Source organism: Phragmites australis, chromosome 11 (assembly GCF_958298935.1).
Source record: "Phragmites australis chromosome 11, lpPhrAust1.1, whole genome shotgun sequence".
Taxonomy (NCBI): Eukaryota; Viridiplantae; Streptophyta; class Magnoliopsida; order Poales; family Poaceae; genus Phragmites; species Phragmites australis.
The window spans coordinates 22,038,047-22,052,600 of record NC_084931.1 but is presented as its reverse complement, the minus strand read 5'-3'; the positions used below and the strand labels follow the sequence as shown (position 1 = coordinate 22,052,600).

Sequence of the window (14,554 nt, the reverse complement as noted above, 5' to 3'; positions counted from 1 at the left end):
AGGGTGGGCGGTGGCGACGAGGCCGAGGCGAGGTGGCTGGGAGGCCGCGTGGGTGGCCGAGGCGGGGCGGGGTGGGCCGTGCCCATGTTGAACCGTGCCTGTGCCAGCCCGTGCTGGTCGAGCCATGACGTGCCGGCCCGGCATGCCACGCGCTCGACCCAGACACAACCCGTCGCACCGTGCCGTGCTGATCAGATCCGACTACACTCGGATCGTACCGTAATTAAGCCGTGCCTATAATACCGTATCTTAAACCAATCTAAGTAAACATGGTCTACTTGAATAGCTTTAGTTAGGAGCTAGTATTTGAGGCGGGGGCTAGTGCTAGTGTTGAAAGGAAATCAAACGGCAGAGAAAACACGATTCGGACTTCTTTTTTCCAAGTAACCCTTGGCAGTATATTGATTCATTAAACAAAGTAGGCATGTTTTCTTCCCCACCGGCACAACAAGATTTAATGTTGTCGTACGTACTCCAGAAGCAAGATCTCGAGATGTCGCTATGACACATCGCTGACGTTCTCAAGGCTATTGTTGTCAAATAGTGGAATGAGAGGGGACAGAGACAACGAAAGGAAAAAACATATAACATGAATCATATCTTTATTATATAAAATACGATTTAATTATCATATCCTATTTTCATACTCCGCTCCTATCTAATAAAATCCTAAATAAATCGAATAATTTACTCACCTTTGTTATCCACCGTCATCTTTTAGTCTTTTCGTCTCGTTACTGACTACATATATATGATATATTTTACTAATGAAAATAAATAAAGAAGTTAGCAGATAATCTTCTCTTATTTTTCAGATTACAACTGAAATCAAATTACATACATTATTGTCCTGTCGTATTAGTTCAACGGCAATTTTACGATGCATTCACATCTTCATAATTTAAATTTATATTTAATATTATTATATCTAATATTTTTATTATAACGTGCCGTACTTAGCTAATAAGTACGTGAAGTTTGTGGATCAAACAACGTCCCGGATCGAAAAGGTTAACGAGCTAAGCTTGGCAAGAATTCACTTGCCTATTGTTGTGAAGTTCACAGGAAATAGTGACCAGCCTTTTCAAACTACTCGATTTTTCTCGGTCGCTCCCGGCTAGTCTTCCATCACTCCCACCTTCCGCCGTAACTAGGGTTAAAAAACCGATGGTAATCAAGCAAAAATCGCGATAACCGACTATCTCAGTCCGGTTCGGTTTCAGAAACCGAACGGTAACCAAATTTGAATTCAAAAAATTCAAAAAAATAATAAAATAAAAATATTCAAAAAAATCTTTAAAAAAACTAGACACAATTCTAAGACCTTCTGTGAAATTTGTTTTTTCAAAAATAATATCGTTTGCATCATATTCTATAGGGAGGAAGTTTGAAAAAAAATGAAAAAAAATTGAAGCGTGCGGCTCAGTTATTAACTCATGTTAAGGAAAACTTTAACATGCAAAAATATATTTTTCTTGTGTAAAATGTATCTTAAGAGGATTTTTAAAATTGATTTCACTTTATTTAGAGTTTTATTAATTTCTCTATAATTTTTACAAAGTTCACAAGCATAAAATGAATATGTTAAGAAACAGCACTGTAATTAAAATTTTCATGTCTACTATTATTTTTTCTACGTAAATCATAGTATAAATAAACTAATAAAAGTGGTTTCACTACTTTTTTAGGTGTGATGGGTAAGTTATGAATTAATCTAGTTGTAACACATTTACACAATCCTGCATGTTACAATAACTAATTCATGAGTTCATGTATTTTTAAAAGACATAGGATCATGTAAGAATACTAACAAAATTAGTTTCATGATTTTTGGATTAGCAAAGAGTAAACTATGCATTTAATTTGGTTTAACAAATACAATTTCTCACATAAAATTTTGAACTTTTTTATGAGTATAAATACTTTTATCATATAGATCATGTTACAAGAAAACCAACAAAATTTGTTTCACTTGATTTGAAGCTCAGATGAATTAGTTATTAATTTTACAAGATTAAGATAATTTTTGAATTTTTTGTTAAACTTCACTGAAAATCGAGAAAACCGCTCGATAAATCAAGAAAACCGAGCGGTTACCGACAATATAGAAAATTCGAGAAAACCGTTCGATAAATCGCAAAAACCGCTCGGTAATCGGTCCAAACCGACAGGTTACTGAACGGCTAAAATCACGATTTTTTCCTCAAATTTCAAATTTTGCCAAATAAATTTTGTCCAATTTTTTTTTAATTTTCAACCGGTTACCATGGTAACTACGACTTTTCAGTTACCGCCGGAGCTCGGTAACCATTTGCTTCCAACTTCTTTGCGAGTTGCAGCAACGGTTTGATTTACCGAACGAAGCTCGGTTAGCATTTGCTTGCAGCCTAGCACGGCTGCACGGATCTGTCGTCAAAACGCTAAAAAAAGGATGGACAATTGGACAGTGAGCGGTGGGGAGCTCAGTCACGTCAAATTCGTAGTTGTCATGCAGCGGCGGCGGCCAGAGCATTACAATGGTCGTATTACGGTTGGTTTTCTGTATCTATTTCCATATGATTCTTGTAACTTTGTTACATATATTGTTGCTGACTTTAAATGTATTTTGTCTTGCATGACCACAGTGATGGTGCTAACTACTTGAACACATCTATTCTTTGGCAATAGTTTGGCAACTGGTATTTAAATATGCTAAAGGATCAAACGCTCTTACAATAGAAGTGATTGAAATAGAGGATGCATCAAAAGTCATGACCACTTAATATGGTACACCAACAACTAAATAAGTGGGTGCTGATGAGGGAACTATGTCAAGCAACAATGGTGTGAAGTCCTCAGTAGTAAACCACCACCATCAAGAAAGCCTAAGAGGTTATGATGAGCCAAAGCCCGAGACAAATTGCCACGGCTATATAGAAGATCGCTACTTCAAACAATGATATTTATGAGGGACTTCACAATGACATGATGGGTATCCTAGATTTAAATAGGTGCGTCTTGATCACTACTATATTCATTTATGTGAGAATAATATATAAGTAAAGACGTTCTACAACCTGCCCCTATCAAACAAAATGATATGAGTTGTTAGGTACATCAAGAAGAATATTAGTAGTTAGTATGAAATCTAAACTTTTGCTAAGTACCAAAACTGAATCAGTAGTGGTTTATGATTAAGCTGTATTGTCTCACTGTGTTGTATCTAAGCATGAAGGTTCTGTGTTTTTATGGTATGTGTATTTTGTAACTGAACTGAAAAAACCGAGAAAAAAACTAACCTGAATCAGTCACATAAGTTTGATTGGTTTTTGGTTCGGAAATCAAAAAGTGTGGTTTTACGGTGTTTAGTTTTTTCGGTATAAATCATGTAAAAACCAAATTAACCGAACAAACGGAATGCCTATGAGCTATTCGAGCGCTCGTTCTTCATTGCCGTGTTGGGCTTCTACTCAAGTCTAGCAAAGAACCAGCCAGCCCAAAGCCCATCTATGTATTTTAACTGAACCTTCCATTTTTAACTACTCATTTAAGCATTGTTAGTGAGTATGCTTATCAGATGTGCTGTACTGCTGTTGGTGTTGGTTTGTTGGATATGTGGATGTGGTTTAACACTTGAACCGAACTACCTGCCCTGAATGGTGAATGACTGAATGCTGAAGCTGAACATCTGAACAGAACTGTTGTCTTGGCTGTCTGCAGTCTGCTGAACACTACCATAAGTGCAGAACTGCCTGAACCTGATGTTGTGTTGCGGTGCTGCCTTGAACAGAACATATGTAGTCATGTCTGATGAAATGTGTCAAATTTCGTAGAAATAGTATTTACCGATCTCGAACTGAAATAAAATAGTATTTACCAATCCCAAATAGTACTATTATAAAGTATTATATTAACCAAAGCAATAAAACCGTATTATAACGACAGCCCTAATGGTAACAGCCAAAACATTGGGGATGTGGTACTTGCTACCCTCGGTCTTTGACTTATCTGTGCTTTTGTACCAACCAAAACGTTGGTTGTGATAATCTAGAGCATTATGAACCTCTATCTTGATTTATTTGTTTTTCTCTTATCAAATGAATCCACTCTTGTGTTTCAATGCATGGTGAAATCGATGATGTGTAGTAGCTTCCGTGTCCAAGATACATTTTAGAAGATCTTAACCAAAAATCAAATTAGTTAAATTAAATATGGTACAAATATTAAGTGAAAAAATATGTGAGAAAAAGACTAGGAACATAAAATGTCCACTGCAACATTAGATGGAGGTGAAGTTACCATCTCTAGATGAACCATCTTATACATGTTCAACTTCATTCAAACAATCAAATATTACCATTGAGCTCCACGATTCAACACCCCCCCCCCCTTCCCTGTTGCCAGAGCTGGATATGAGACGTACGATTGTCAATACGTGATACTACTATTACTAGAAGTCTAGAACCAGGAGCCATTGAGCATGCTGAGTGAACTTTCGCTGGCAACAGGGTCAGCGTGCGCCTCTCCTCAAGTCCTCGTCGCGTCCAAATCTTCCGCGTGCCTCGCACGCCTCTACCGCAAATCTTCCGCTCATGGACTCGCAACACAAGACGACCAATGCCAGACAATAGATCGGTCGTCCTTGTCGTCTGTCCTCACCGTTTCCATCCACCCACCCATCATTCCATTCAGGGATGAAAATTTCTCCCGTCAAGTCAAGTCTACATAGGTTTCAGACCTGATGGGATGAATTCGGATGGAAAATTGATCTTGCGGGACTGTCAAATTGTGATCCTGACTGAAACTGGGTTCAGGTGCGGGTGTGTTTTTGCACCCGCGGGTGCCACCGAGACCTAAAGGTGCGCGTCGGTGTGGGATAGCAGGAAGATGTGGGACGCGTGTCGATGCGGACGCGGGAGGGTGTGGGCGTGAGCGGCGCGTGTCGATACAGGCGCGAGACGAGTCGGCTAGCCGGACGGACAAATGCGGTGCGCGAGGAGGGAGAGATGAGCCGGGTGGCTCGAATCCCCGCCGGATCTCAAGTCCCCGCTAAAACCAGGAGCGAGAGCCGTTTTATACCCACTATCTATTTCGGAGACAGATCGAATTTATAAAATTATGTTTTAAATCGGATGTGGTCAGACCAAACTCTGTCAGACCGTTGCCACCCTTAATTTCATCAAGCGAAAGGAAATTATATGAGATCGGGTCTTATAGAAAGACTCGTATCTCCGGATGACATGTGTCCGTTATTTCTCTCATATACGTTCAATTAGATCATTAAATTCAAAACGAACGACGTAAATCAAAATTAAAAAAAACCTTTCTCTAGAAGATCTCGTATAATTTCCTTCTCCGTCAAGCCCGCCCCCCGCAGCCAGGCTGTCGAGTAGCGTCCGTGCCCTGCCCCCCAACCCCCGTCGTGCGCGAGGGTACGTGGTCGCCTCCCAGTCTCCAAACCGAACCAACCAGCCGAAGAGCTCAGCCTCGCACCGCAAGACGAACGCGCGCGCACGTTGGGATACGCACGAAACATCGTAAACCCATGGCGCCGCGCGGTGTGTCAGCGCAGCAGAGGTCAGAGGCCCCACGAGGCACACCACACCCGCCACCGCCCCGCGGCGCCCCCCCCCCCCCCGGCGCCCCCACCCCCCGTCTGCCGTGACGTCTCCCTCTTCTTCTCCCCACTTCTCCCCTACTTCCCCCCTCGCTTCGCGGTACGCACCTCGCGCACGCCGCCCGCAACTCGGCTCACACAACTTGCTGGACAGAAGGGGTAGTGGAGCACGGCGGAACAGTGAGGGAAGATTCCCTTGGGATCTCCTCGGCCGGGAAGGGAAGGGGAGCGCGCGATGGCGGGGGACGGCGGCGGCGGGATCGACTGGGAGAGCCTCGCGGAGGCCACGTCCGGGGCGGTCGGCTCGCTCGTCAGCACCACCGTGCTCTACCCGCTCGACACCTGCAAGACCAAGTTCCAGGCCGAGCTCCAGACGCAGCAAGGCGCGCACAAGTATAGGTACAGCCGATTGATCCATTCCTTGTCTCTTCTCTTCGGCTGCTTGATCCGTAGGACAGGGCTCGTGCGGGACTCGTCGGGCTGGTTGTTGATCTGTCCGTCGGGAGCTGGGACGATCTCGCGGTTCAGGAGCAGGGTTCTCTCTACTGAGAATTTGGATCCGAGGGTTCTGTTTTTTTCAGAGGATGCTTGCGATGATCCCGATTTTCTGAACTGAGCTGTGAGCTATGAGATTGGTTGTGACGGGTGGAAGAGTCTCGCATTAGGAGGACGAGGGGTTGATTTGGATCTAAGTTACTTGCTAATTTCTCCGCTGTCGACCTGTACCTGAGGTCTCTTTATGCGAGATTCTCAGGCCTTCTATCCTTGTGTCTATTTGTTGTTAAACAGGACAAAGGGTAAATGATGCACTTAGGTCTTTAGAACCAATGGTGGATTCAATTGATTTAGTCATATGAGCGCGTGAATGGTAGTTTAGCTCAGTTAGATTCACAAGGAATTCATTTGACCTAGGAATTGCTTCAGCTTTGATGGTTTTGCATTGTTGGACACGACTCACGAGGGTTCCGGCTCAGTTCCCACTATGAGGTGCCATTAAATTTTCTTGCAGCTCTAAAAATACTGACAACGATTTTCATAATAAAGCCCTGTTTGTTTCGGATTGATCACAATCCAACTTTTACGATCCAGCTGTTTATTTTAGCTTTTGGATTTTGATCACAATCCAAAAGCTGAAACAAACAGCTGGTTAGAAAAACTAGATTGTTATAATCTAACACCCAGATTGTAACAATCTAGCAATCCGTCTTTTATCAGATTGTAACAATCCACAATCCAGCTTTTACAATCCAGATTTTACAATTCAGCTTCTTACAATCCACAATCTACATGCTGCTTTTCACAATCTCCGGTTGAAACAAATAGGCCCTAAAGCAAGAGGGAAAGCATCTCTAGCAAGTTCAGCATCTATCTTGTACTTCTCTAGTTACTCCATTGTATTAACTGACTTCAATTGCTTTTTCAGGAACCTTTCAGATGTCTTTTGGGAAGCAGTTCGTAAAAGGCAATTTTTCTCCCTATATCAGGGCCTCAACACAAAGAACATTCATTCTTTTATTTCGTCGTTCTGTTACTTTTATGGTTATAGCTACTTTAAAAGACTCTACATGGAGAAGACTGGAGCAAAGTCTATTGGAACAAGAGCCAACTTGTTAGTTGCAGCTGCTGCTGGTGCTTGCACAGTTATTGTGACACAGGTAATGAGGTAGCTAATGTTTTAGGTTTGCTGGAAACCAATCCTGGCTGCCTGACCTTATACGTGCTTCTCTCTTCCTTTCAGCCACTAGATACAGCTTCTTCTAGAATGCAAACAAGTGCCTTTGGAAAGTCTAAAGGGCTGCGGGAAACTCTTGCAGAGGGTACTTGGATGGAAGCATTCGATGGCTTGGGCATTTCCCTTATATTGACCTGTAATCCTTCTATTCAGGTATCAAACTTCTGCAAGGTTCTTGTACAATTTATATTGTAGAATTTTGTATTCATCATGTGTGCTATGGTGTCCGATTGTGTTATTTTTTATTTATTTATGAACATGGATACTGAAGATTGTGTTGAAGGGATATACTTAGTTATACATCTCCATGATCCTAACAGTTACAGATGGTGCTAATTTTTCATAGTCTGAAACCAAACAAACACAGGCAGGGGCAAAATTCTTGGGACTACCGGTCTGACCCAGTATATACTCTACTTTCTAGTATTACTGTATATTATCCGAGCGTGGCGATACGAATGTATGTAGCTCTCCTGATTTTCATTAAGAGAACATGGGAGAACCTCTTGAACTACAAAATGAAGGAAGAACTGCAGAACCTAATTTGTTGCTAAAGCAAACAAGAGCAGGAGAGGAGCAACGGCTGCATTTGGATGCCTGCTGCCGTTAATGTCTTTCACTAGTATAAATACATACACCAGGATCTTAGGACTGGAAAATGACATGCAAAAATTGTGGTAACCTTTTCCACCTTCCATTCCAGTGAGCATTTAAAACAATTGACCTTTAAATGCTCTAGTTCTATAACAGTATGAGCCTTCAAATGTGTTTCCAGTACCATCGAGTGTATATGGTTTGCCAAGTATTTGAAGCGAGAAGTATACCAAGTAAATGTCTAATCTAAGATAGCCTTTACAGCATAATTGTTTGTTATAACTTAAAATATATAGGCACAAGAGACAAAACTTGGACCAGGTTGTGCCTTCGTAAGTTGTTTATTTTGTGTGTATATTTTTTCCTTTGTGCTACCTCTGTTCTCAAATAGATGTAGTTTTAAAATGCGTGCAGTAAAACTTTAAAAACTGACCTCATTTATACATAAACATATTGAGATCTGTATAAGTGTATATGAAAACGATTTAGTAGAATTATAAAGAAAATATTTTCAAATGTTCTATTTTGAATATCTTTCATTGACTTAATTTTTTGCAATAGTAACAGTCAAAGTTGTGTATTGGAGACTGACTATGCCCAAAATGAGAAGTAAAAAAGTATATTTGGGATATCTCTATATTTGGTAGCTAAGATTTGTAGTCCCGTACTGCCGTATGTATCGGAGAGGTATCTTGGCCCCTAAGCCATATGTACTCTATATATTCCGCCCTCGAGGCTCAATGCAAAATATACAATTCCACCAATTCTATTCCTCTTACATGGTATCATGAGTTTAGGTTCCCATCCTAGCCACAAATCCTAGCCATCGTCCGCTTCCGCTACGTGCGCCCCCGGGGGAGATTGATCTCCATGATCTCCGCCAAGGGCAGCGCCACCCGTACCTAGGGTTCGCACTGCCGTTCGTATTGATCGGTCGCCCTAGAGTCTTTTTCGATCTCTTGATCGGGTTTTTCTCCCTTGTCGGTCGTTGCCGACATTTCTCTTTGGTTTTTCCGATCTAAGATCGGTTTGTGTTGCCCATCGCATGTCGATCTCACGCGCCTGCATCGACCAAGCGCCTCCCTCGACCACGGCCATCCTCGACCTCTAACCCAGACCACGGCTGCCCTCGTCCAGCATCCTCGACCACGGCCATCCTCGACCTCCGACCCTGACCACATCGCTCGACCACGGCTCCCCTCGACCTGCCATCCACGTCATCGAGCCATCACACCACCGAGCGCCTACGCCTGTAGCCACGTCGTCATCGCCTCCCAGCACCACCCTTCGAGTGTGGTTACCGGGGTCACCGCCTGCTCGTTCTTGCCATCGTCGCCAGCGCCACTCCGAGTCAGCATCGATCTGCCGCAACTCCAGGCCGCCGTTGCCGCCGCCGCCTCCCAGTCGAGGCCGCCTCCGCCGCCGCCAGTCGAGTTGTTGGATAGACCATGTTGATTTTGTGTACCTATGCACCCATGTTGGTGTTCTAGGCTTTTACCCCTCTCCACGGCAACATCCACGGCTACTCGCCTCGCTCTCGGCTACCTCGACTTCGGCACAAAGGACTACCATTTGCATGAGCAATCGTCGATTTCTCCGGTCACAACAACTGCATCGCGTTTTTTCAACTACAAGGGGATGTCATTCGTCTTCTTCTCCAGTCTTATCGTCTGTGACGCTCCTGCTGCAACTGCGGGGGATGTTAGAGTATATTTGAGATATCTCTATATTTGGTAGCTAGGATTTGTAATCCCGTATTGCCATATATATCGGGGAGGTATTTTGCCCCCCTAATCCATTTGTACTCTATATTCTGACCTCGAGGCTCAATGCAAAATATACTATTCCATTAATTGTATTCCCCTTACAAAATGAACATAGGGAGCAATTGTTTGATGAGTGTTGGTATCTGTCTTCTGCAGTACACTGCATTTGATCAGCTCAAGCAAAGGCTAATTCTGAGGCAGAGACGTAAAAATGCAGAATCAGCAGAGGATTCGTCCCGAGTTGCTCTTTCTGCTTTCTCAGCATTTCTCCTTGGTGCCATTGCAAAAAGTATCGCAACAATATTTACTTACCCATTAATCAGGTCTGTAAACCTCTTGGCAACAGATGTGTATATGGGCCTTCCCCTGCCTGCTTTTGCTTGTTAATGCTCTCTGCAGATTCTCAACTAATCTGCAAATCATATGGCATCATCATCAAACAGGTGCAAGACCATGATTCAGGCTGCTGACCCTGATGAGGATGACGATGATGAATCCGAAAGGCCAGGCAAATCAAGAGCACCCAAAACAATGTTAGGTGGCTTGCATGCTATCTGGAGCAAGGAAGGCATTCCAGGCTTCTTCAAAGGTTTACATGCTCAGATATTAAAAACAGTTCTGAGCTCTGCATTGCTGCTGATGATAAAGGAGAAGATTTCCAAGTTCACATGGGTATCACTGCTTGCCCTGCGGCGGTATCTCTTTGTTTCTCAGAAGAGGATCAAGAGTGCGTAATATCAATATTTTGGCTTCAAAATACCGATGAAATTGCCCCCATGGAATATTCGGTGGTCTTATGGAAAGGAATAAAGAGCAGAACTACAGAGGCAAAATAGTGCAATGCATACGTGGGATCACCTTTATATCGTCAGGGAACGTTCTTGAATAAATTTGTTCGTTCCTTTTTTCGTCTTCGAATCTCTGATAGCTAGAAATTAGGTGTTGCTAGGAACTGCACTATACTGTTGTGTTCGTTGTTGTATGTAATGCGTAGTATAGCAGTGTTTTTGATATTCCACTTTTGGCAACAAATAAATCGTTTGCAATGGATGGTGTTATGTAAGACGGTGTCGAGCATTCAAGTTCAGAATATCGAGTAATTTGGTCTCGCAGCTCGCAACAGAGTTTGCTAACCTGGCTACAATCAGGGGCTATCCGGCCGGCGGTGCGGCCAACAGTCTTGATGCCGCGTTAGACAGGCTTGATGCTGCAAATGCCTCCTGCGGCTGCAGGTTGAAGAGAACACTGTCACCCCCGGGGCACAGAGAAAAGGTGCGGCGGGAGACCATATCAACCTGCTTGTAGGTCTGGAAGTATTAAAATGATATGTATTTGTGACCAGAGTTGATAAATTGGTAGACAAACAAACATAAAATATTGCCCTCGTTTGTTTTTTAGGTAGTGAGGCCACCATGCCACCGTGGCAGCTTGGGACGCGCTGCAAATGGATCGCGCCTAGTGTGCGCATATGCGATTCGCTCCTCACCAGGAGACAACCAATCGAGCAACGCTCATCTTGCATATTGCACTAATTTGTACAAATATCTAATACATTATTGTTGAAATTAACAAAAGCAACTACTCAATAGAAATGAACTAACAACTAGGCACATAAAAAACAAGAGCTGTGTTACGGTGCTTGTGGGTACCTCCCCTCTAAAATAATATGAGCAGTTGATCTTAACAAGGGCACTTAAGAACGGAAATTTTGTAGTAGTGGGCAGTTTAATAATTTGTTTATGGACTTAATAAACCTCTATCGTCTTACATCATGCCATCTCAGATTTGCTTCAGCACTGCTTCCTTGAGTTAGACAACGTGGTGAGGCAAGTAGCACAGGGGGAAATTGAAAGGCATTGGAAGCACCGCAAGTTCGTGAAGCACAGCCGGCGTACGTGCCCCTGATTCGGCAACTGGCCGCCGCAGGCATATGGGTTTAATGTACATCCGGCTCCGACGCTGAACGCCTTCCTCCGCTCTGAGCAGAGCCGAATCCACCGGCCCGGCCTCACCGCACACCCGCTGCTCACCGCTAGGGTTCACCGCCTTGCCGTGGCGCTGTACCGGCCGGGTTAGGGCATGGCCGCTGCTCTGCTTCCTCTCAGGCTTCGCAATGTTGTTTCAAGAAGATCGCCTCTTCTTGACTGGGCTCTCTCCAAGGATAAATGATGATAACGGTTCAAAAATCTCTTATACTGATTATCTTCCTCTCTAATTAGGAGAACAAGTTTTTAGTAAACCTAAAGTTTGCAGTTGAATATGGGCACGTCTCGACCTCTTAAAAGATTCGATTTTAATTGAATATGGACACATCTCGATATCTTAAAAGATTCAATTCTATCTCTTAGAAATTTTTAGTATTATATACAGGACAATACCTCTCATTATAAACACAGATTAATAAAGAATAAGTAATTTTTTCCGTACATTATGTCCTTTGCAATTGTTCTCTTATGAGATCGTAATTTTTTCCCTACCCGGTAGCAGTTTTTTCTCAACACGTTATCAACACGAATCTATGCTGGAGACCAAGCTAGCGAAAAGAATCTACCTGCGACTAATCTGTATTGCAACGACATCGTTGTCAAGCGGGCAGGTCATAGCCTAATAGCCTATATACGCTACACGACATGAATTTGTTCGCAAGAATTGAAAGGTATGATTAGATCGATACATATTCTTGCATCTACTGTTTGCTTCAGATATGTACAATGTAGCAACAAATAGTAGCATGAACGATAGCGTGAACTACATCGGTGTAAACACGACGTAGAATAGGTGGGGTCCGTAGCCGCCATCATGCCGTCGACAGGGAATCGGCGGCCGCCTCTCTGCACATATCGAAAGAAAGGAAAAAAAGGAATGCACAACACCTCGCCGGCATGGAAGCTGATGGCCTCCCCACCAGTGCTCACCGCACCTCCATCACGCCGCCAAATCGTGATGGCTCGAAGACCACCGCCACATATCGTAGAAGAAAAGAGAAGGGGGGGGGGGTACACTATCGGCATTGAAGCCGACGGCCTTCCCATATCACTGCACGAAGCACACTGCCACAGCTCCCGTCGGATCGTCGACGCCGCCCCGCACTAGCTACGCCACCCGAAGCGGTGCCGCCACGGCCGCTTGCAGCCGTCGCTTGCCGTGCGCCTAACCACACCTCTACACTGCCCAAAGGGGCACCGTTGCACGCACACGCTACCCGAAGCAGCACCGCTAGGCCACCACGCCGCTTCACCCCCTCGAGGACCGCCTTGCCGCCCACAAGCGACCGAGCCTACTTGGCGCCCAATCGCGCCACTACGCCACCTGAAGCGGCACTGCAACGCGCTGCATCGCCTTCCGGACCACGCTCCACCACCCAAAGCCAAGCCATCGGGACACTCGCCACCATTGCTCGGCTACGTCGGAAGCGCATCCGTGCCGGAGTATTGGCCGATGGGTCGCGTTGGAAGCGCAAGACGCCTTCCTCCGAGTGATGGACATCGTGCCGCCTCTCGCAATCGTGCCTCCCGGCCAGACTGCCGGTCTTAGTGGCAACTAGGATTTCCAAACCCTAGCCGCCTCAATCTATAGAAGGTGTGCGGGCTAGATGGATCGGGCCAGCCCAAATGTTAGTAGGCCGACCCAATAGTAGATGAAATCTGGTGGAAATAAAAAGAAAAAAAGAGAAATATGATTTTTTTGCATTTAGCCCCCTAGGGTTTTCTTTAATTTAGAGTCCCTATCTTTTTGCATTTAGGCCCCTGGTTGTTCTGAATATTTTAGATGCCCTATTTTTGCATATTAGACCCAGTGGTTTCTAAAAATTACGCAAATCCAGGAATTTTTCTTATAACCCCTCAGACTTTACAGAAAACCAAAAAATACTTTTTCCTGCATGAAAGTACCCCTAGAATTTGAATTATGCAGTATTTATTTCTATGTTATTGTTATTGTTTAAATTGCATGTTATGCGTTTAAATTCAGTAATATTCATATATTAGCATAGAAAATATCAAAAAATTTGCAACAATCCTACTTAGCAATATGATGCAACTTTACTAGTAATAATACTTGCGTCATTTGAATATGTAAATGATTGGCATCACGAACAAGGAGTTCGATGAGCTGAGTGCAGATAGCCGCAACTATCTCACTTGGGTATCGGATGTCCGGATTGTACTAAGAGTGAGAAAAGCTCTGCGCTACCATTGGCTTAGGAAAAAGTAGTGCAATGGTTCCCACAAAGGATGAAAATGATCACACACTTCATTTTCTCCGTCACCATCTCTCCCCCACTTTGAAGGATGAGTATATGGCAATAACCAGTGCTAAGGCACTATAGGACACACTGCAGGAGCGTTTTGAGCATCTTAAGTACACCATTAAGTCTCTTGGAGAGCAAGAATGGATCCGACTCCATTTCTACGACTAGAAGCATGTCAGAAAGTATAACTCTGTGTTGCATCATATTTGTACACTCTTGTGTCTATGTGGGACAGAGAACACAGAAGAGGAGAAATTTGAGAAGACTTTCTTCACTTTCCACCCGAATGCGACAGAATCCACACGCAATCACCGTCAATCAAAATACAAGAAGTATTCTGAACTGATTGATGTGTTGCACTATCATGAAGTTCATGATGAAGTCATAAAAAAGAATTTCTTATCCCAACCGTAAGGAAAGAGTGGTGGCCTAGAAGTTAATCACAACTCTTTCAAAGCATGCAAAAACCACAATAAAAAATGGGAGAAAGGAGGAAGGAAAGTGGTGGCAGACAAGGTCAAGCCTGATGATGATAATGGCAAGATAATGAAAGAAGTCAAGCCATATGGTGAGTATAACAAGAACTTGTAAAGCACCAAAGCATGTTGTGGAAGTAT

The 14,554-nt window shown here is 43.6% G+C and overlaps 1 protein-coding gene across 1 annotated transcript; it reads left to right on the top strand.

Moving 5' to 3' along the window:
• The first annotated feature begins 5,602 nt into the window (after nt 1-5,602).
• Nucleotides 5,603-10,778, top strand: LOC133884917 (peroxisomal adenine nucleotide carrier 1-like). Its single transcript, XM_062324518.1, has 5 exons — nt 5,603-5,995; nt 7,020-7,251; nt 7,335-7,481; nt 9,845-10,011; nt 10,132-10,778. The coding sequence occupies exons 1-5, from the start codon at nt 5,832-5,834 to the stop codon at nt 10,421-10,423; spliced, it is 1,002 nt and encodes a 333-aa protein (XP_062180502.1). The 5' UTR covers nt 5,603-5,831; the 3' UTR covers nt 10,424-10,778.
• Nucleotides 10,779-14,554: the final 3,776 nt, after the last annotated feature.

Bases quoted from the DNA above. Each gene is read 5' to 3' on its own strand.
- LOC133884917 (XM_062324518.1), top strand. From the start codon at position 5,832: ATGGCGGGGGACGGCGGCGGCGGGATCGACTGGGAGAGCCTCGCGGAG. The intron at 5,996-7,019 runs GTACAGCCGATT...TTGCTTTTTCAG, and splicing joins CAAGGCGCGCACAAGTATAG to GAACCTTTCAGATGTCTTTT. The intron at 7,252-7,334 runs GTAATGAGGTAG...TCTTCCTTTCAG, and splicing joins GCACAGTTATTGTGACACAG to CCACTAGATACAGCTTCTTC.